General features: G+C 34.1%; 1 protein-coding gene and 1 long non-coding RNA gene across 9 annotated transcripts; one reads left to right on the plus strand and one right to left on the minus strand.

The window, feature by feature from the left end:
- The first annotated feature begins 843 nt into the window (after positions 1-843).
- Positions 844-2,347, plus strand: LOC145075186 (Polyketide cyclase/dehydrase and lipid transport superfamily protein). Of its 3 annotated transcripts, none has more exons than XM_079021487.1 (6): positions 844-975; positions 1,068-1,119; positions 1,238-1,499; positions 1,578-1,736; positions 1,837-1,983; positions 2,075-2,347. In XM_079021487.1, exons 2-6 carry the CDS (start codon positions 1,070-1,072, stop codon positions 2,204-2,206), a joined length of 750 nt encoding a protein of 249 aa, XP_078877613.1. In that variant the 5' UTR covers positions 844-975; positions 1,068-1,069; the 3' UTR covers positions 2,207-2,347. The 3 variants fall into 3 exon arrangements, with proteins under 3 accessions (XP_078877613.1, XP_078877614.1, XP_078877612.1); XM_079021488.1 differs by having other exon boundaries at positions 852-870; XM_079021486.1 differs by lacking the exon at positions 844-975 and having other exon boundaries at positions 982-1,119.
- Positions 2,348-6,323: 3,976 nt separating this feature from the next.
- Positions 6,324-10,147, minus strand: LOC145074064 (uncharacterized). Of its 6 annotated transcripts, XR_013691673.1 has the most exons (9): positions 10,010-10,147; positions 9,480-9,584; positions 8,906-9,103; positions 8,503-8,683; positions 8,289-8,348; positions 7,914-8,039; positions 7,467-7,815; positions 7,213-7,368; positions 6,324-6,615 (listed from the first exon to the last, which is right to left on the minus strand). It is a non-coding gene; the product is annotated as an uncharacterized LOC145074064 (long non-coding RNA). The 6 variants fall into 6 exon arrangements; XR_013691675.1 differs by lacking the exon at positions 8,906-9,103; XR_013691672.1 differs by having other exon boundaries at positions 8,503-9,103.
- Between the last annotated feature and the right edge of the window lie 12,866 nt (positions 10,148-23,013).

A 23,013-nucleotide genomic window follows, 5' to 3' on the forward strand; every position in this document is an offset into this window, starting at 1 on the left:
AAGCCAGAAATTAGCACAGAAGTTGTCCTATAATAATTATCGATCTTCTTGGAAATACAAATGTGTCCATTTTGGTAGATGTTAAATGTAGAGTTTTGGCATAGCACAATAGCACATGATATGGGGACAGTGTAGGTTTCTCTTGTCAATCATAACCTGGCACGAATTGCTTGTACATTTTATATTTGATTTGTTTTGAAATCTATTAATCTTGTCTTCCAGTATAAACTCTATCCTACCCCTTAGATTTCAGAGATAAGAGACAGATTCTTTTAGTTTCTTAAAGGAAAAGATGCAAAGGGGTGGGGAATAGGATGATCAGCACATGGGGATGTTGGTGCATGTTGCTTTTAATTTCTCTATATTGAAATTCTTTAGTTATAGGTCATTATGTCATATTGTCTTAAATGGGTTGGGTAGCGTATCAAATAGATAAAGCTTAAGAACAAAATCACAATGAGGTAGTGACGTGCCAAAGTTATTTTTATTTGTATTTGATTTTTATAAATAATTAATTTATTATTACAAAAAATAATAATTAACCTATAACTTTCTATGTAAAACAATTTTAGAACATGAGAACAGTTTAGTATTCTTTGACTGATTTATACAACAATATTTTATCTTTTTATCAATTTACACGACCAAGTTCCGACCCTTTTATGGACATCCACACTTAAAATATTACACATCGACAAATATTTAAACCTCCTAAAATTTATCAACTTGAACGATTATTAATATAATAGTAAAATTAAAATATAAATAAATTGACTTGTATTGTAGAGAGGGAAACAAAGATGTGCGAAGTTGAGTTTATATGTAATGATAGAACTTCATCTGGCATTGCCATGTGCATCTAGCAACTAGGTCCACTTCTCATTATTTCTCATCTATTCTCGAATTAAACTATTAATCTAACTCTGTACTTCCATATGTCCCTCCATCTGTTTCTCTCTCTTATACACAATATATGTATGTATTCATTTCCATCTTTCACATTTCTTATATCATATATGTTCCATTCATTTATTCACAAAAGATTTTTACACAATAATTTCATATAGAAATGCCTACGGTGAACAGCAGCAGTCCAGCACCTTGCAGCACGAGATCATGGTACCTTTTCGACAACTCCCTATAATCTCCTGTACTTTCTCATTGATTCATTTTGATATATCACACGTCACTTCATATGATTATGATTACATTCTTGTTTTCATTTCATAATCGAAAGGTCTATCAGTGATGATTCGTTGAGGAGGTTCGTCTTCTTCGCAAGTGAGAGCTGCATACAAGAACTATTATCTGCTTCTGATTCCAACAGAGCTGGAAACGGGAACGATGGATGGAAAGTACTGGCTTTTGAAGATGGAGTTGAGATATCGAAACGTAGGTCTGGATCTGGATCTTTTCACGCTTTTAGAAGCCGATGGTTGCTTAAATCCGTGTCGACTGAACAATTTATCACAGTTGCAAACGCCATTGATGCTGCCAAGGTAAATGATCGAAATCTAGCTTCAACTCCTTTTTCGAAACTACAACAGAAATTGTTTCTCATGAACATGTATGAACAGCAATGGGACTCGGATTTGGTGGAAGCAAGATACATCAAAGATCTTGATGAAAACCTGAGCATTATACGATTGAGATTTGGGGAGAGCGCTAAGCCTGTTTTCCGTAACCGAGAGTTCATTGTGTACGAGAGACGCGAAACAATGGATGATGGGACTCTGGTAATTGATGAATCAATTAATTAATGCTCTGGTTTTCATTTTATCGTTTGTAATTTGATCTGAAAGTGAAAGCGATGATATAAATATGGTTATATTGAAGGTGGTAGCTGTAGCTTCATTGCCAAAAGAGATAGCTGCAGGGTTGCAGCCAAAGCAGAATAATTCTATAAGAGGGTTGCTACTGCAATCAGGATGGGTTGTCGAAAAGCTTGATGATGATTCATGCATGGTGACTTATGTAGTTCAGGTAAGATTCAAGATACAATTTTGCAAAATACTTATTGATTAATTATAGTCGATTAAACTTATAAATATATGGTATATATATGATTTTGAAGATGGATCCTGCTGGATGGTTACCGAAGTTCTTTGTGAATCGATTCAACACAAAACTGGTTATGATCATTGAAGACCTTTGGAAACAAGCTCAAGCTTGCTCTGCCATTCCTTCCATTACTGATCCATCATGAAACAAGGATCTACAATTATAGTGATACTAGTGAATACGGTTTACGTATGATTGTATCATGTCATGATGTTATATATATGTATGATAGAACAAATCAATCAATTTTGAAGAGTAATGATAACAAGTGTCCACCGCTTATTAATTTGAAAACGGAGAAAAACATTCGCCAAAAAAAAACATTTTACACTATTCATCTTATAATGTTTATTTTGACAAATAATTTAACTAAAGCTAAAATAACATGTTATATCGCATGATCAAAACTTATTTTATACGGAAAAAAGACAAAACAAGATTTTTAGCACTCTTTTTTTGTACGTATTTGTGTGAAAGTGGAGCGACAAATTGAGAGATTGAATACTCGTTTCTTACTTTGTGTCTACTTCAAAACATACATATGGTTGAAGATATATGTTAATAAGTACCCGTGTGTATGTACATGTTCATCTGCATCTACATGTACATGTACATAAATATAATGAAAGCATGTGAGAGACTGATCAAATGATGGTGGATGTATTACATGTGTTCAAACAGTTGCATGTGCATGTGGCAGGTCTATTCAAACGAAACGACCTCGTTTCTTAATTAGGTTAGATAGAACATGCATGCACTTCGCTTAACCAAGTAATTAATCCCCCCATTTTCACTCAAACTTTTTCCATTAAATGATCTTAATATTATATATAAATGATTCACTGGCTCTCGGGTTGTTGATCGATATCATCAAAGTCTGTAATGAGGTACGATGGCAGCAAAGATGGTCATGGCCACCACCCTATTCGTGTTTATGAGGTAATCAGAATATGTACATCTAACATATATATGTATGTACCTATACAGTTTGGATAAGTCATGCTTTTTCTATTATATTTAACTTCAAAATTTCTAAAAGTTCTTATAATAATTTATTTGTGATATACTTAAATGTATAAAATACTAACAATTCATAATCATATGTATGTTTGAAAATCCTTTATTTATTTTTAGTTCAACTATATTAATTTTGAATATTTTTACTAAGATATTATATTTTGAAAAATATACATAACTGCAATATTGCATTTTTTTTCTTTTTCTTTTTGTTCAGTACATTGTATATAAAAAATCTATAGATTATATCAATGAAAGTTGTTTTCTTTTTTAGAATACAGATTTATCACAAAAATATATATTAACAAATGCACTTTATTATTCTTTTACATTCAACATTAAAAAAAACAAAAGTATTGCATCAATATATTGCTTAAAAGTTACGGAGCTACAACTAATTAATTTGTATAATGTATTTCTCGGATTCAAATCCGACACCATCCTTAGTTATAACGCTTTCAACCCAACCTATTAATTTCAAATCGAATTAATGTGATAAATAAACCCAACCTATTAATTTCAAATCGAATTAATGTGATAAATAAATTTCAATGACAAGAAAGATATAATTAATGAGATGGTATGAATTAATTAGTACTTCAAAAAATCATACAAAAGTTTTGTACGTCGCTGTTGGCATTGATTAAGATCTGTGGTTACAAGTTACGAACATTTAAAACATTTATAATGGTACGTAGTTAGGCAATTAAATCAAGATTCACAGCCCAAACGAAGTGAACTGCCCATTAGAACCACATGACGTCCGGCCCACTCAAAGATTAGGGTCTCGAATCCATACCCTTCAACCTTCAGGTCATAAACCCATATGAATTGTGACGACCAATTTATTTGTTGACTGCATTGTTATCTTTTCCAAGAATAGGTTCTAGGTCCACATAGAGTATGTCTCCATCTTTTCTTGATCTTCTTTCTAAAAAAAGGAAAAAAAAAAAAAAAAAACTAATAATTAGTACGCAGCGGGATTCTCTTTTATATATTGTATTGCATTAGTTTTAAATATATATCGACAAAATTGATCCAACCGTAACTTCTCTTCTCTAACAAATCTTGGAAGATTTAGGTAGTGTTTGTTTTTGGTCTGCAGATCTGCGTGACCTCTTCTGTCTGCGCCGCGCAGATATTAGCCTTCGCAAACTGTTTGTTTTTTTGAAGACTGCAGACCTAAAAATGTCTGCGCGCCCTCTTCTTGGCGCAGATGTGCACCAGAGTCTTCTAACATCTCCAGACATCTTTCTAGCCTAAAAAACATATACATCTCTATTTTTTTCAAGTTTTTTTTTAATTTATATTTTTTTCCAACTTTATTAATGATAAACAGTTGGAAAAAAAATTACAAAACTTAAAAAAAAACGTACGACGATAAAAACATGATATTTTTGACAAATTTATAATAATTATTTATTAAAATAATAGTCGTTGAAGTTGTTTATATAAATATGAAAAAAAAAATCATAATATATTCTTATATTTTTTTGCCAAATTTTGTAAAACATTATTTAATACAGTATCGTCAATTTCTCGAGAAAATATTTATGGTACGTTTTTAATGGATTTAATTGAAAAAAATCAAAGTTTATTTCCATCCATGTATGTATCAAATTCTTTGATCACTAAATATAATGTTTAGTTATAACTTTACAACCAAAGTTGTTGGTTTTTATCAAATATATACGTTAATTCATACCATTTTTATTTTTATTTTTTATACAATAATACATAAAAGTTGATCTAGATTCGTGAATTATTTATAACAAAGTCATAGAAATATTATAAAATCACTTTGAAGTTTAAAAAAATTAATTTATTTAGATTTCAGTTTATTTTAGTAGTCCGCAGATGTTAAAAAAAACAGTCTTCTTTTTTCAGACTGCAGACGTTTGGTCCACCTCTTCTACTGGGGATGTCTACAGATATGGTCCGCAGACTGCAGACATTTTGCCTCATAAAAAACAAACAACACCTTACTATTTCAAACGGTCCTATTAATTGGTGTTTTCATTGCTTTTCAACAGGCCTCCAAAATGAAGTCCCCGGACACTCAAAGATTCTATGATCAATATCGTTGACTATATCCAAACTCATATCATCCACCTCCCTCATCAATAATATACTAGCTACCAAACCACATCATAGTCCCACACCGACATAAATGTTAAGCAACTCGCCAAGCAATATGATCAAATCTCCTCCGTCATATTTAGCATCGTCAAAACCACACCACCATCCAACTCTATAATATGAACCCCTATCAAAATCGATACCAAGTAATGTAAGAACCCAAAATTTAGAGAGATTTGACTTTAGGTGAATGTTTGACCTAAAGGGCAATTTGGTCATTTTGACGAATTTCATGAATGTAGAAAGTATAACTTCATGAAATTAGTCAAGTTAAGTTTAAGTCACTTGTATAAGATGAGATAAGTAAGTTCAAGACAAGAAATATAAGAGATGACGCATTTAGACCATAAAGGGTAATTTGAGAATTTTATGATTTTTTGGGCCAAATTTGTGATTTAATAGATTAAGACCTATAAGTAATTTGTTAGAAAAGACTTAATGGAATTATAGAACTCATCCCCACCTTCATGTAGATATAAAGATTATGAAAATGGGTTTGAAACGAAGAAGTTTTGAGCGTTAGAAGATTGGAAGAAAACTGTCCCAAAGCTGGAATAGAATCATCAAATGAGCTGCCAATATGCAGTTACCGCTGTGCGGTAAGCGTTTTACTACTGTGTGGTCTTCGAAAAAGTAAAATAGATGAAAATTTTGTCGTAAGTAGAGGGTAATGTACTTTGTACCACAACATGATATAGGAGTATCGTGATGTGGTGGCAAAGGTAGGATGTTATTCATGAAAGGCATCACGACGTGGTCAGAGGAAGACCGTAACCTAATAGCATGCACCCACTACAAATAAAATGACATTTAATGGCACAAAAAAGTGCCACTAAATGCAAAAAAGTGTCACTAAAAACTCACTTTGTAGTCTGCGAGACAAAAATAAAATGTCACTAACGGCGCTGCGGGTTTTAGTGGCACTTTCGATTATGTCACTATAACATTTTTTGTTTTAGTGGCACTTTTTTATGCCACTAATACATATGTTAAATTAAGTCATTTTCCTACTTTTTAGGGGCACATGCTCTAGCAATATATATATATATATATATATATATATATATATATATATATATATATATATATATATATATATTCAGAAATTAGGTCCAATTACTTTTTTTAATTTAATTGAAATAATAAAAATACAACTAAGATTATAAATGGACATACCAATATCATTATTTGAAACAAAAGTTAACTAACAAACAATAATATACAAAATAATTACAATTTCGATAAAAGAATCGAGTAAAAGATTTCCTTTTTTATAATGCATTAGATGTTTGTACTTTCTACAAAAACTTGCATATGTCATTCTTCAAATAAGTTGCTCACTTGTCTTTCTTTCATGATCTTTTCATATAATTGTTGTTGAAGGTTAGAGACTTCTTCCTGTAAACAAACTATAACTTTAGCAACTTCAACTTCAAGTTATAACTTTTTAAAAGCTAAATAAGAAAATTATTACAATATACTATTACATAGCACATCAAAGTAGATGGGTTCATTTTAATGTTATATACACAACAATATTAACCAACGATTAGCATATAACAAAATAATATTATAACTAACAAATACATATTGACAAAAATGCAAGTTAAGATGAAAAAATAAAATAAGAAATTTTTTGACGAATAGATAGATTTAATATTTTTAAACTTAAATCATATTATCTAAAATGATAAATTTCTTTATTTTGTGTTATATACTTTTAGTAATTTATATTCTATAATCACCTTTGTTTCTTTTGTTTATAAGCATACTAACAAATAAAAAAGAATTTTGTCTAGTGAAATAAAAGTTGTATTTGCTTCTTAATCACTAATGACTCATTAAGCACAAATTAATTATTTTAATCTTTTGCTTTTGCAGCCATATGGTCACATCTTAGACTATTGACAGTAAATGACCATTTTAATAAGTAATTTTCACATTATGAGGGCCTTGATTTACAATCAAATTAAAGGTTAAAAAAATTATGATTACCTTGACTTCTTTGAGCCACAGTTGCTTTAAATATGAATCACCAAGAACAATTGAAACCATAAGTGCACCATGAACGTTTTTGCAATTGACTTTTCACAGCTTTACAACATGGGCTGAAAAGTTATTGCAAGTTGTGATCCATAGCTTGCTTTTCATCTTCACATACCAAAATAAAACAATCAGAAACAAAAAGTAAACTAATTTACAGAGAGCATCAAAGTAGCATTTAAAGTATAAACTGTTTTCCAACACACCTTCTCATTGACCAAGTTAGAGATAACAATGACTTGATTCTTGCCATGCTGTCAATTGATGGTTGTTCTAAAGCATCAACTATATCAACCGATCCATGAAATGTTCCAGAGGGTGCAGAGCATTGAATTTCAAAGCTCCCGGTCAACCGGATTTTACTACAGGTCCCACCAATGATGGGCAAAGGTACACTAGGTATTGAATGAATGTTCACCCTAGAATATACAGGTGGGATTTCTGATTTAAATGCTTTTTGGCTCACTTTACTAACACTTGCTACAAATGAAGTATCCCCTAGTGGACCAGATACGAAAACATAATCCTGATCAATCAACTGCAACGAGTCCACAACTGTACAAATCAAGATAAATTCAATAACTTACTTTCATGATGATGTAAGAAAGATGAATAGTTTAACATTTAACAATGGAAATATATGGAAAACGTACCTTTGGAACGGATATTTACGGGTCTGGGATCGATTGATCTCAAAGATTCTTTCAGATTCCCTTATGATGATTTACGATTTCCAGGTCCAAATCCGTTATTTACCAAAAATCATCACCCAAGAAATCCTGCATTTTGTTTCAAGAAAATTAAGTTGTTGTTTCTTTTTGAATATACATGACACAAGTGTTTCTATTTCTTTTGACTTGATGCTTTCAGAAAGAAGGGCATAACAATGAGTAAGCCACACCCCTTACCTGAAGTCTTCTTCCCTCATGTTCTCATATGATTATTGAACAAATTATCTAGAGGTAAAAGAAACTAAGAATAGTTAAGAGAGAGAGAGAGAGAGAGAGAGAGAGAGAGAGAGAGATTACATGTGACATGCCTCCAACCGAGAAGCCATTATGAAATGTTTGTGCTAGCCCTTGAGTCATCTATCACAAAAAACACAAGTCAGTCAGTCCTCTTAAATTAAGTTTATGAGTCAACCAACAAAATCTAGAACAGGCAGGTTGCATTTGTTATATGGGACAGGACTTGACAAGTGGGACAAAATATTAACAAATATGGAGGGAGAAGAATACTAACGTTAAAAACATATCCTGGATGAGATAATGGACCACCACCCACTAATGACTGATGACTGACTGAGATAATAGGCCACCATGATATGCTGGAAGAGCCACACGGGGCATTGGGTATGCAGCCAGATGAAGACTACCTTTATGACTGGCATTACCTACTCCACCTCCCATGTATGGACATGTACCTGTACCAGAGTCAACAGTCATCATATATACTTTACTACTTATCTACAAATAAAGATAACTAACTATACATTATATTATTATTATTATTATTATTATTATTATTATTATTATAATATAGGGCATTAGGCAAGGATTCTCAAAATTAGTTACTCTTTTAACAAATTCAAGCAAAGAACAAAGACAACGTGGTGTCTTGACACAGGCTACCACTCCAACACTACCATGAGAAAGGTCTCGATGATAGTAACAGTCATGTCTCCTTGTGAAGCTCTCTAGATTTTAATAACTCTTTTTTTCCAAAAACTAACTTGAACCAAGTTTCTCGACATCTTTGAAAATATAAGTCATCCCATCTTTGTAACCCAAGAAAGTAGGTAGCTTGCATGGTTTGGTTGGGTTATCTTTGGTGAAATCCTTCACTACAATGAACATAAGGAAGAAATGATTGATAAGTAAGTAAAGTAAACTTCTTTTAATGAGTTCAATAAAGACAACTCATTGCATATCTTCGAATGCTTGCCATGTCACGACCATTACACACATAAGTTGAATATACAAGTACAAATTCCTAACTAATAAAGGCATTGCATAAGAAATCCTTTGAGATGTTACATAATCTGGTTTTGATTAAAGTCTAATGAAAAAGACAAAAAGACTTTATCATATCAGAATGTGCTTTTAGGTCTAAGATTATCAGTAGCTCAAGTGATTATGCCAATAAGGATTAAGTAAAAGCAACCAATAATAGCAAATTAAAGAGGAAACATCATTGTTCACAACAAAAAAAATGTATACTTCTCCCTCTATAGAGAGAAACATGTTTCCCTGGATAAAAATCCATGGGAACCATGTACAGGGTACTCAAACTTCTTATGATACATCCTTCTTTTCCTACTTCACCTTCAAAATTAATAAAAAAAGAAAAAAAAAGTTACAATTGTGATAACAGTGACGAATAAAAGGCATATATATTGTTATTTCTCATTAAGGAATTTCATCGAACACTTGGTGTTCGACTAATAAAGTAGGAAAAAAATAAAAAATTTGAACAGTGGTAGAGGATGCAGATGTAATAAGCAACGAACTGAAACTAAAATATAGATGAAATCCATAACAACCTTCGGCCTAAAAGCAATTTTGACCACCCCTAGTTCACGAGTACTGGAGAGGAGGGTTTGGGGCCGAGGGACGCCAAGTGATGCCGATTCTTGGCCTTCCTTAGTGACAAAGAGTGGGGTTGGACAACAATTACCGGTGATAATGGAGGACACCGATGAGAAATGACAACAAGAGAAGATGAAGAATAAAATCTTACAATTGATTACCTTGTGGGAACCGCCTTTGAGATCTTTAACAGGTGATCAGTTAGTGTTCTTGCATTTATAGTTCTCAATCATTAGTTCTCGAAGGGAGTTACTTGAAGCATCTCGATCGATGGATCTACGGTGAGACGCGAGAAAGACAACACAAAGACTGTTTGAAAATAGACATTTTAATAACTTTAGGGTGCTTCTTATTAATATTAGTGGCATAAATTTTTAATTAAGTGTTATTAAATATATTAATTTTATAGTGGCATATAAAATATGCCACTAAAAACATACTATAGTGGCATAAAAAGGATATGCCATTAAAAATGTATGCCACTAAATATCATTTTGTTTGTAGTGACCATGGCAGTATGGCACGGTAAGCACTTTATTGGTCACTGTTTCTTAATTAAAAAACGGTTTTAAACCTGTTAAGGGTTCATTCTCAATCATTTTTCTTCCTTTATTTGAGAGAGAGCGGATTGATGGCGATTTTGAACCCAAGAAGGTGCCAAGAGGAGCTAAAGATAGAGGAATACAAGGATTAACACCCTTTCCCTCATAAGGTAACAATTTCTTCCTTTAGTGAAGCTTATAGTTTCAATGGTGGAATTGTTAGTTTGAGTAGATTGTTAGATTAATCAACTTATAGCTTGATTATGATGTTATTGAAACCCTAACTAATGAGATGGATAAATTGATGCAATATAGGTTTCAGTATAATGAATTAAATAGTATGAGATGCTTAATTCATTGGGTAAATTAGATTTAGAGGCCGAAGATGAGATGTTAGAATGATGATCAATTTTATGATCATTTTGATATAGAGAGTGATTAAGATCGTTCCAAAGTACAATGTTGTAGGTGTAGCAATTTTGGTCACTTTACATCACAATTTATGGAACAAAAAGCCAAGCAAGAAGAAGCGCATGTATCAAAAGTTGAAGATCATTATTGTAACAACCCGTTTAAATTAAAATAAATAAAATAAAATAATTAAATAAAAAAGATAAGTAAATAAATAAATAACCCTAAAACCCCGATATGTATTTTTTTTTTATATTTTTATGTTAGCCCTAAATCCCTAATAATTAATCAGAGTATTAACGCAAGGAGTTATATAACACCCTAAAATTTTCAAACTATTTCAAACTTCAAAATGCTATGGTTTTAAAAACATTCGGGTTTCAAAACATAATAAACGATACATCTTAGTTATCATTGTACAACGAATGAGAAGGCAAGCAGACAACAAGTTGCACCGCTAAGCCTTTTTATATGGTAAAGCCAATTCTCTTGAAGACTACATCCATAAATCTAGTGGATATAACATTGCTATGCATGATCTGTTGTACTCTACTAAGACGGTCCTGCATTCGGCGCAAGGAAACCAAACGTATCGAATGCAAATAGAATGAACACGTGTTGAATTTCCATGCATGATTTCTCATGTTTTGTGACCTTGCATGTGGCAGATTTTAATGCAGCTTGTCCCGCCATGAAACCTACAACTCTTAAGCCTACGAGAGGGGTGATGAGTTTTAGCCATAAGAACATCCTATGTGCTCATACAAACCCTAATGCTTGGATCTAGATTTCTCTATTGTACATGCAATTCATCCAAGACTTCAAACCCTAGATCTAATATATGATAATCAATATAACATATGAATTAGGGTTTAGATCATACCTTGATTGTTATGTAGCAATAACAATCTCAAATCCTTCTTGTATTGACTTTAGAAAGCTTAGAGTCACAAATGTCACTCCTCTAATGGTTCACAAACACCAAGAGCAAGAGGATGAAGAGGAGAAGAGAAGGAGGCTGCCCAAAACGTGTGGAAATCATAGAGAACAAGTTCACCATGTTTTTGGGGCTTAAGGGTTCTTTAAATAGTGAGGCTATTAGGGTTATCTAACAAGGAAACCCTAATTTGGATGCTTAGGCCCTAAGCAACCCATGAAGCCCTTTTTAATAATCCTTGGACGATTTCTAATGGGTTTCCCCATAGAATTCGTCCAACCTTATATTATAAGGTAATCCATAGCCCAATCGCAATTATCTTATAATTACAATTCCAGTCCCTTAAGTTTAATTAATCTCTTTTAGCCACAAACTTAATTCTTATTAATTCTTGACTAATATCAATTAAACAATATGATTTCTCCTTTAATATATTATTCTCATAATATATTAATAAATCATATTTAATCCTTTCTCTCCATAATTCATCCTATCAAGTTGCTTTGGTGAAGGCAACCCAAAAGGACCATGCACCATCGGGTCAAGTACATACCAAAATAGTTATGGACTTAGACACTAATCCAAAGTGTAACACAAGAATAATACTAATCCCATATGGCCTCAACCTTTGAGTATAAATAAAACAAATTTTATTTATTACCATATCGATTACTCATTATTTGTCGTTTCGGGTAATCAACTTCTTACTTGAATTACTTACCACACTTGTCCCATGCTCTTAGCATGCACACAATGTTTACATACAGTTCTTGCTTTGTGAAATAGATCAAATGAACACATTTCCAATCATACTCATTTCACAACTCCTAATCCTTTCCACAAGTGAAAGAATATCAAATTCTTGCCACTTATAGAATATGCTAGATTCTAACATTTTATGCAATGATCCTTTCGTAATGTCATAGCACAAAAGTCACAATGACTATTTCCAACGAAATTACAAAGTCCTCTATTGGGGATTGTTACAAGAAAATTCCATAGATGTGATGTCTTTCACTCAAAGTACATTCCTTTGAACATCCTTTTGCATAAAAGTTTCAAATCTAGACATTGATTCTCAATTCCAACTCCCAATATGGAAACATTTCCATATTTTCCATATGACAACTCATTCTTAATAGAATCTTATCTATTCATAATAAAGTCGATATGGTCCATCCAATATCATACTTCCAACTACTCACAAGCAACCAATCCTTGGCGAACCCTGCATTGTCCTTTGATAGTTGTTTAATTATCTTAGTCAAAAACGATTCTTGTCCTTTTCCCTCTAAATGTGCTGGACATTTTGAAAATTTTAGAATGGTCAAATATTATATCACTTGCAATCGATCCTATACCCGAAGTGTATGGGACACGATGCATAATGTATTACATGAAGATTTAATACTTTATCAATCTTCTGCCATAATATTTTATGTGCTACGTTTTTATAATTCGAATTATGAAGAGGGATGCCGTAATCATAATCGAAATTCAAGAACACACTATGTATCCTTGACTAAATTTATTAACATTCCACAACCTAAGACTTTAGATTTGAAATGAAGCATAATATTCTCTCCCTTAATTATAGCAAAACAACTATTCAACCCTTACAACTTTGCAAAGTATGACTCTTGTTTTCTATAATTAATATTGCTAACTTGCAATACTTGCCTTAATAATCATACAATCATAACATTTATGCTCCCACTATCATGATGATTAATATAAACATAACGCTTATGCTCCCACTAGCTTTGACATGTATTCAGAAACAGCTTAACTTTCAGAAAAACAATGCCTATTGAATTTCTTTAAGTTCATATTTCTAGTACTCAATGCTTTGATAATCTTTTGTCAAGGCATCCTAAACTTATACACCTTTCTTTGAGATAGCTAATATGTGTGTCTAAATAATTAAGACTAATTTCCAAATCTCACAATTCGAATCATGGAAAGGGATACCGTAACCATAATCGAATTCGAGAATACAATTTCACAATCACTATCTTCTTAAAATCTTTCTTAGTGAAAGCATTTCCTCACAGTCATTTTCATGAAGGAGGGAATCTTATGACACTTAGATTTTAATGGTGTATGTGTTCCTATCCATGTGAATTTGTCAAAAACAAAGTTTACGACAAATTCGAACTCATACGGACCGAACTTTCTTAATCTTGATTTCTTGCCTTATGGTAACACGACTGCCCACCATGTCTTTCAAGTAGTTAAGCAGCTCACCTTTTCCTATCAATGTACTTTTCATTGATCAAGGTCCTTGCCTTTTATGCATTAAAATGAGAACCCATATGGCTCACATGCATAATTAACTCAATTGGAACGGTACAGAAAACAAGATGATGTCAACACGATAGGTTGTGAACCTCAACTCGTGTGCTAGTGATGATCGATAAGGTTTATTTTGATTTATTCTTGAAACCTTTCAAGACCATTAAGACTCCCACTGACTCCTTGACATACAAGATTTTCTTGTCAATAAACATTTCTTGACAATCAAATATTCAAGAGTTAGTGTAGCTTTTATCAAGACAAAACACCATATAAAATTGGTCCTAGTTGGTCTTTGTCTTATCCAATACATCACAAATTTCCAATTTCAAATGTACGAAAATAAGAAAATCCTTTTTCCAAATTCTACACTTGATGAATGTTGTAAACCTTCTTAAGACTTTTCACTCAATGTCACAACCTTAATTCTAAGACTTGTTTTGGAACGAAGTATGATTGACTTCTTGATTTAACCATTTCTTCAATTCTTAATTCCTCTTCTTAGACATAAAATTTTATTAAGATTTACTTAGATGATCAATTGAGATATGGTTCTTAATCATTAAGATCTGTCATAAAACATAATAAAAGGTACTCTCCCTTCTTCTTAGAATAGAGAAACTTTTATCTTTCTGCCTGCTTGATTCTTCTTATTCGTTCTGCTATTGATTTAAACTCTTTCAATCAATTCAGAATTACACTTAATCTTATAAGTATAATCATATTTACCAAACTTTGGTAAATCATGACGAATATCTTTGTTACTCTTGTGGTGGACTTGATCAACACACACCTTTGTGTACTCGATCTCCTAGTCCTTCACTTGACACTTTGTCAATGAATTAGTCTAATTTCCAAATATGAAATTTCTCATTCATCATGCAACCAAGTTGTGTGATTCCAAATTTTTGTCCAATTGAAACTTGGGCGATGAGAAACTCTCCCTATTTGGCAAATTCTTGACATTTCACAATTATCATAATAAGAATCACATCCATTCGTTGTAGAAATATGCAAACATCAATTTTTTCATAACGATTTCATTGCAAGGAAATAAATAAATAAATACGTCAAACAAACTTTATTTTATTCATAAAAGCAGCGGAAAACATTTGTCCTTACAATGCAAAATCAACTGAAAAACTATGTAATCAAATAATCCTAACAACTCTATCATAACTTTCTAAGCTCAAATCTAATCTTTGAATCCATGCGATCGAGATCCATTTCTTCGTGATTAGATTCATCTTGCTCTTTCATCAAGCTTCCTCTCTTTTCACTGATCCTGCAAAACATTCAAATGTAATCTTATCAAACTATGTATTAAGAATCAATGAATAGGAACTTAATGGAGTTAGATAGTGGATTTCACTAGAAGCACTGCCATACTCTTTGAATCTCCCATCTTCTGGACTCTTCAGGCTCATAGGGCAAACTTGTATCCAATGCCCTTTCTCTTGGCAGCAAATGCAGTTCGGTTCTCCTAGAACGTCCTCGGAAGCATGGTTGGTTGACTTTCCCAACAAATACGCTCCATTGCTTTGCCAAATCATTTCTGATTCAGCAGCAATGAGCATGTACGTTAGGTCAATGAGGTTTTCGTCATGATCCATCATATAATACTTTCTTTTGAACTCATTATATGATTCGGGAAGTGACTGCAGAACCTAGTTCATAACCAACTTATCCAGGAATGACGCACCCAACATTATTAACCTATCGATGTGTGATTTCATTCCTAGAACGTGGGCACACACGGGTTTACCATCTTCATGTTTCATTTCCAATAGGGCTTTAGTGACATTGAACCTTTAAATTCTTTGATCTTGTGGGTTAGGGAGAATAACGGGAGGAGGTGAAGGAAGTGAAGCATGATTTCTTGTTCCTCGATTGAATCGTGGAATATCATCTTCATGTGGAATGCTTGTTCCACGGGATTTGGGAAGACCATAGTTGTCGTACTTTGACATCTACAAAATAGGAGAAAACAAATTCAAGTTAGCTGATCGACTGAGTCCTTAATAAATCACCCAAATGAGATATTATGGCTAGGACCCAACACAATATTCCACAACTCGGGAGAGGGATGTCGTAACCCTAATTGCAGAACATTTGAAGGTAAGTGAATGATGATTCACTAATTTTCCACCATGAAAAATGAAAAACAGATTAAGTCTTAAATGTATTGAAAACTCCTAGATCCTTTGAGATTCATTGAACCTTTTCAATGGCATGTTTAAATCTCGATATGCCCCTCTACTTTGTGACTGGAATGCCGAGGATCACAAAGCGGGTGTGAATAACCATGCAAAACTACATGGTACCCTCACATATTACAGTCACCTATTCGATGTGCAGGTAAACCAAACATGCTCCACCGAACTATGACAAACATTGCGTCACCCTTTGCTACCTTTGCTTAGAACCATTTAGTGTGCTGGTTAACCACACACGCTCCACTAACGTCTTCGCAAAGGTACAAAGTGTAATTTAATGGAATTGCATCAATTCACTTTTGCCTAAAGTAACTAAGATTGGGAATTTTGAAAAAGCATTTAGTTACTTTTGTAGTTCATTATACTTATAATGGAAGGTTTCTGTCCTATCCTACCTGTTCGGCTAACGACCCTCCACTAGTCAAGAGTGCGGTGGGTAAGAGTGGATACCCATTCAATCGCCATTTTATAGGCAATTTCCTTAAACACCCCTTATAGACCAGCTTCGTGAATGAGGCCTACTAACGGTAAGACCGACTTTTACTCATACATATATATAATGTTAGACTTTTAATGTTATATATAATATAGGGTGTATTTTACACTTTTAAAATACTAGGTGGTCTAATTTAATAATTATACTTTTAATGAAATTGTACACCAAAACTTTATGGATTTACTAAATCTCTTTTAATTATACACTTTAATTAATTAATAAAACCATAAGGGTGTGATTTGAACTTTTCAAAACAATACTAGGGTTTTAGAATTTAACATTCCTAAAATAAAATTTTAATAAACTTTTAAATTCCAAAACTTGAGGGCAAGTTTTGAAACATTTCAAAACATTAGGGTTACAACTATTTAAATTTCAAAACAAAACTTTTTAGTTCAAATTTAAACTATAAAACCTAAGGGGGAAAAATTGAAACTTTTCATAACACAAGGATCAAATAACAAATAATATAAATTAAACAATTTATTTTATCATTACCTATTTTTGACCTAATTTCAATTTCTTGCAAAGTAAGTTACCCAATTAATACAAATAATCCAACTTTATCATATAAGGAAGTTATTATCTAATTAATTGGTAATTATCTTTTGTTTAATCAAGGATATACTCATAAATATGTATAAAATCAGATTTTAATGATCTAAAACAGATAAGGTAAGTATCCATGAGTAAAACAACAAGAAATCCTGAAAATAGCTCCATCTGACGCTCGAACTCGCCGAGTACCACACTGTACTTGCTGAGTTGAGGCCTACTCGCCGAGTACACTGTGGTACTTGCCGAGTTCATCAGGCAGGGAGCTCAAAACTCGATTTTGCAACTTGAACAAACATACAGGGCATCAATACAATAGAAAACAATCAACGCTCTGATACCACTGATGGGTTTTAGCCATAAGAACATCCTATGTGCTCATACAAGCCCTAATGCTTGGATGTAGATTTCTCTATTGTACATGCAATTCATCCAAGACTTCAAACCCTAGATCTAATATATGATAATCAATATAACATATGAATTAGTGTTTAGATCATACCTTGATTGTTATGTAGCAATAACAATATCAAATCCTTCTTGTATTGACTTTAGAAAGCTTAGAGTCACAAATGTCACTCCTCTAATGGTTCACAAACACCAAGAGGAAGAGGATGAAGAGGAGAAGAGAAGGAGGCTGCACAAAACGTGTGGAAACCCTAGAGAACAAGTTCACCATGTTTTTGGGGCTTAAGGGTTCTTTAAATAGTGAGGCTATTAGGGTTATCTAACAAGGAAACCCTAATTTGGATGCTTAGGCCCTAAACAACCCATGAACCTCTTTTTAATAAGCCTTGGACGATTTCTAATGGGTTTCCCCATAGAATTCGTCCAACCTTATATTATAAGGTAATCCATAGCCCAATTGCAATTATCTTATAATTACAATTCCAGTCCCTTAAGTTTAATTAATCTCTTTTAGCCACAAACTTAATTCTTATTAATTCTTGACTAATATCAATTAAACAATATGATTTCTCCTTTAATATATTATTCTCATAATATATTAATAAATCATATTTAATCCTTTCTCTCCATAATTCATCCTATCAAGTTGCTTTGGTGAAGGCAACCCAAAACGACCATGCACCATCGGGTCAAGTACATACCAAAATAGTTATGAACTTAGACACTAATCCAGCAAGGGGATACCCCTGTAAGGTCCACACATGGATGTTTCCCTCCAACCCATCCAAAAATCAAAATATCAGCCGGTCTAAGGGTTGGCCTTCCTTCTCTGGGCCAGCCCCGAGAAATTGTAGGCCCTATGCAATTTAGTAAAAAAATGGCTCAAAAAATTCTAAATATCATTCTTTTAAAATAGTTATAAAAAACAAAATTTCATTCAAAAAAGTATACAAAAATCTAAATTCGTTTCTGCTTAAAAACTGTCATCCTTTTAATATATAAACCTAACTTCACTATTTCTCTAAAATAGATGTATTAAGAAATTACCTTATTGCAATTCTCTTTTCATGCCCATGAAAAATCAATCTGAAAATTGAAATGAAAAATTATGAAAAAGAAAGACAACAAATAAAAATATGGTTGATTGAAATTTAAAATCCAAAACTAATTATTTGGTAGTTTTTATATCATTATTGTTGATTACCTTTTCAAATTTGTAAAATCCATCACTACTAACCTTATTTGTAGTTTGGATTTAGTATAACTATCCGATTAAAACCAATATTCTGTAAATATTAAAATTAGAAGACATATTAAAATCATAATCATATACAACATTTATCTCTTATAAAATAAAAACATAAAGCATAAACGATTAAAAAACGTATAATACCTCTATTGTTTAGAAAGAATATCAGAAATTTTCAACTATTGAGAATCCAAATGTATTACTTTGAATATCTAAATCAGAAACATACTCTGTTGAAAATCAAAGCATACACAGTTACTTGAAGGTTGCGCTTCAAGGTCGAAGGTCGTGGTTCAAGGCTGAAGGTCGCAATTTCTGAAGAGAGAGGTGTTGTCGTAGTTAAAGGTTGCGTTTGATGAACAAGAAGGTCGTTGAATACTGAATTTTTTTAAGAACAGAAGAACCAAGATGGGAGAAAATGTTGTCTTTTTTAAACCTTGAAGGATGCGAATTTTTAAATCCAAAGATATCCTAGAGATTATGATATCTTTACCAAGAATTGAATCGTTTCTTGCCATCAATGGTTATGATTGAAAACGAGGCTGAAGCAATATCGATTTCAATTCTCGCTTTCAATTTTGTTTTCAGTCATTTTGATTTGGAAGAAAATGTATTCTGGTTTTAAACCTAAACAATAAATTAGGCCATACCTACCGGTGTACTACTATTTAAGCCTAAAAATATTAGTCCCCTGGTGGAGGATGGGCCCTGTTCATAAGCACTCCTTGAACTTGCCTTGGGCCGACCCTGTTCCTTATGTTGGGTCAGTCAGGAAATTCACAGGAGCCTTTTTCTTATTGGAAACCTCGACACGTTCAAATATGTCGACTAAAATATCCCTAACCATATTGTGCATGTATTTGAACCCCGGGAGTTCTTTTGCAATGAACTGCATGCTCTCCAAAAGAGTCTAGACATGCCTCGCGGCACACCGGACATATCTCTTCGTTTGGGAATATTGGAATCATGAGTCAATATTTGAGGATGGTAGGATACTCCACATAAGACATATGTTGGCCAAGCTCATTTATAGGGATAACTAGAAGAAAATCTTTAGCATGTGGTGCACGTAAACACTGAGAAATTGCTTTCTACCGAGCCATCATGTTGAAATGCACTTCCATATCTTGGGAAAACTAACAAGGGCACTCGCTAGTGTATTATGGGATTTAGGGGGGGTGGTGTCCTTAGTAGTAAAACTACTAAAGTCAACGTCCGGAAGCTTGTTACGAAGAGAAGCTAAGGCACAAGCATTGTAACATCCGTTTTTCCAGGTATATTGTTCTAATTATTTAATTTAAGGATTTTGGAGGGACTCGACGAGTTGGTGCCTCAACTCGTCCAGTAGGGTCGCGACTTGGTGATGTGGATAATGAATGGACTCGACGAGTCGGAGACATGACTCGCCGAGTCAGCGTTGTTGGCAGAAACCCTAATTCTCTCGGGCCTGGGCCTATTTAAAGGCACTTATAGCCTCCTTGACACCCCCATCAGTGTCATTCGTCACTTGAGAGAAACCCTAGAGTCATTGGTGAGCAAGAGAGGGAAAGAGGCTCATTTGAGGTCATTCCATAGGAAGAAGATCAAGGGTGTTGCAAGGATCAAGAAGAGAGCTTGCAGATCTACTTAATCTCCATTTTGGTGAGGTTTTGGGTGCATCGAACCCCCCCTTCTGAGTTATGCCATAGATATGGTCCTTGTAAGGTCCAGAGAGTCTGATAGTAGGAAGCCATGGTTGAGCAACCTTAGAGCTTTGAAGCTATGAAGATTTAATTGAGTCATAATGGTATATAGAGCAAAATACACTATGGATGGGTATCAAGATCGAAGCTTTACGTTAATTTTGAGTATTAGGAGGTTAGATCTACGAGTTGGAGTTACAGATCTAACCTCAGGTGGCTGGATGGGAAATCCGATGGAGCCGACTCGCCGAGTCCATGGGATGACTCGACGAGTCGTAGCGAATTTGTCTGAGTAGCCTTGTCCTAGTGTTGACTCACCGAGTTGGGAGTCAACTCGACGAGCTGAGTGAGTTCTAGGAAGAATTCAGAAGATGCGAGGGGACTCGACGAGTTGGGTCAAATATGGACTATTGACTCGAGTTTGACTTCTGTTGACTTTGGGGTTTTGGTCAACATAAATAATAAAGACCTTGGAGGGGTAACATGGTCTTTTACCCACTTCAAAGAGTTAGAAAGAGAAAGAATTGCCTTCCATTATCCGAGTCGTGAAAAGCGTATTAATTAGAGATATTCATCCTTTGTGTTAGGAGGAGGCTAGTTCGAGATCCGAGCGTGAGGTTATTTGTTCACCTGCTAGCCGAGGTGAGTCTTCTCACTATACTTTACCTAGAGTGGTAATTATGTGTGACCATAGGGTCTTATGTGCTTGCTTGAGTTATGCATTTTGTTTGTGTGATCTTTTGCTATGTGCTATATAGACTGGACCGGAGGGACCAACAAACTATGAGGCCGAAAGGCTCCCAACCAGACCAGACCGGAGGGTCCAATGAGCTAGACCTGACCGGAGGGTCCAACGAGCTATGGGACTAGAGGGTTCCACTAAGACATATTGACCGGAAGGTCTTACAGAGCTATAGCCTCGAGTGGCTAACTACTTGTTCGTGGTATTTTGGGGAACTCACTAAGCTTCGTGCTTACCGTGTTATGTGTTATGTGTTTCAGGTTTTCTTAGGATCACGGGACGGCACCGGCTTGATTGTACACACCAGAGAAAGAATTAAGTTCCGAGGATCCTGGATTATTAACTAATTAAACTCGGGGTTATGTTATGTAAACTAAATAAATTATGTTTTATGAAATGTGTTATGAAGATTATATGATTAAAAATGAATTTTTTTTTTGAAAATTTACGTCGTTACAAGTTGGTATTAGAGCCCTAGTTTGAGGAATTCGGATGCACCTTCGGGTAAATTTGGACTCAAACTGAGGATTTGAGAAAATTTGCAAAGAAATGATTTTTCTAAAACGAGCAAGAGTTTCTGAGAGAAAACGAGAAGGAACAGTGTGTACAATCAGCCAGAGCCCGAACAGTGATTTCCGAAAATACCTTATTTTTTGTGTTATGAGATATTTTGTGTATTCTGCATGCTAGAGGATAGGCTAGGTATTTCATATTTTAGGAGTAGAGTGGCCTGATTTGTGATGCTTTAGCCTAGGAGTTGCTGTTATCTGTGATGAGCTTTCAAGTATGTGCTGAGTAAGAGTATCCAACAGGAATATTACAGAGATAAAGTTTCGAGTATAGGAGTAATCTAGGAGAGACACCTAGATGGGCATTGGAGGAGCCTACTAAGAGATTAGTTAGATGCCCGTGTGGGGTAGAGTTGCTTGAGCTCTGCGACACATGTTGAGTATGAGTAGAGCAAATAGGGTTGTAACCTACAGTGGGTTTTACGTGTTTATTCGATGCCCGGATGCTGCTTGCTTTGTGCTTTGTGGAACTTCCGATGATGGGAGTCAACTACCAAGTGAATGTGATGATATTCAGGAGGTAGATGACTGGCATCATAAGGAGTTTCTCAGCAGTTGATGGCGGAGAAGTGTGATGGGATTGGTGGTCAAGAAGGTTGAGCAGCTACTTAGAAACTCTGGGATGGACCGTGTAGAAATTGTGGGTAGATGTGGCAAGTAGTATGGGCCCGTACTACCGAAATCAGAGGACCCATACTCGCAACAGGGGGTATTCCGAAGGTTCTAAGTAGCAGATTGAGAGGTGATGTCATGGTTCGAGTACCATGCTATGTAGCAGATTGAGAGGTGATGTCATGGTTCGAGTACCATGCTTTGTAGTAGATTGAGAGGTGATGTCGTGGTTTGAGTACCATGATTCGTAGCAGATAATGCATGTGTTTTTCCAGTTATTTCATCGTGATTGATTAGGTGGAGATCGGATACGATAGAGTATGAGGCATGTAAGTCCCTAATCTGCTTGTGTATCAATCAAATCTGTTTGATGGTGCGGAATCCCAATCAAACGGATGATGTCAGATCAAATAGAAGAGAAGGAGAAGAAGAATAATATGAATCTCTATTT

The sequence above is a fragment of the Lactuca serriola genome, chromosome 9 (genome assembly GCF_051521515.1).
Source record: "Lactuca serriola cultivar US96UC23 chromosome 9, Lser_US96UC23_V15, whole genome shotgun sequence".
NCBI lineage: Eukaryota > Viridiplantae > Streptophyta > Magnoliopsida > Asterales > Asteraceae > Lactuca > Lactuca serriola.

Excerpts from the sequence above, each read along its gene's own strand:
- LOC145075186 (XM_079021487.1), top strand. The coding sequence starts at position 1,070 with ATGCCTACGGTGAACAGCAGCAGTCCAGCACCTTGCAGCACGAGATCA. Across the intron at positions 1,737-1,836 it reads CAATGGATGATGGGACTCTG|GTGGTAGCTGTAGCTTCATT; the intron begins GTAATTGATGAA and ends GTTATATTGAAG. Across the intron at positions 1,984-2,074 it reads TGGTGACTTATGTAGTTCAG|ATGGATCCTGCTGGATGGTT; the intron begins GTAAGATTCAAG and ends ATGATTTTGAAG.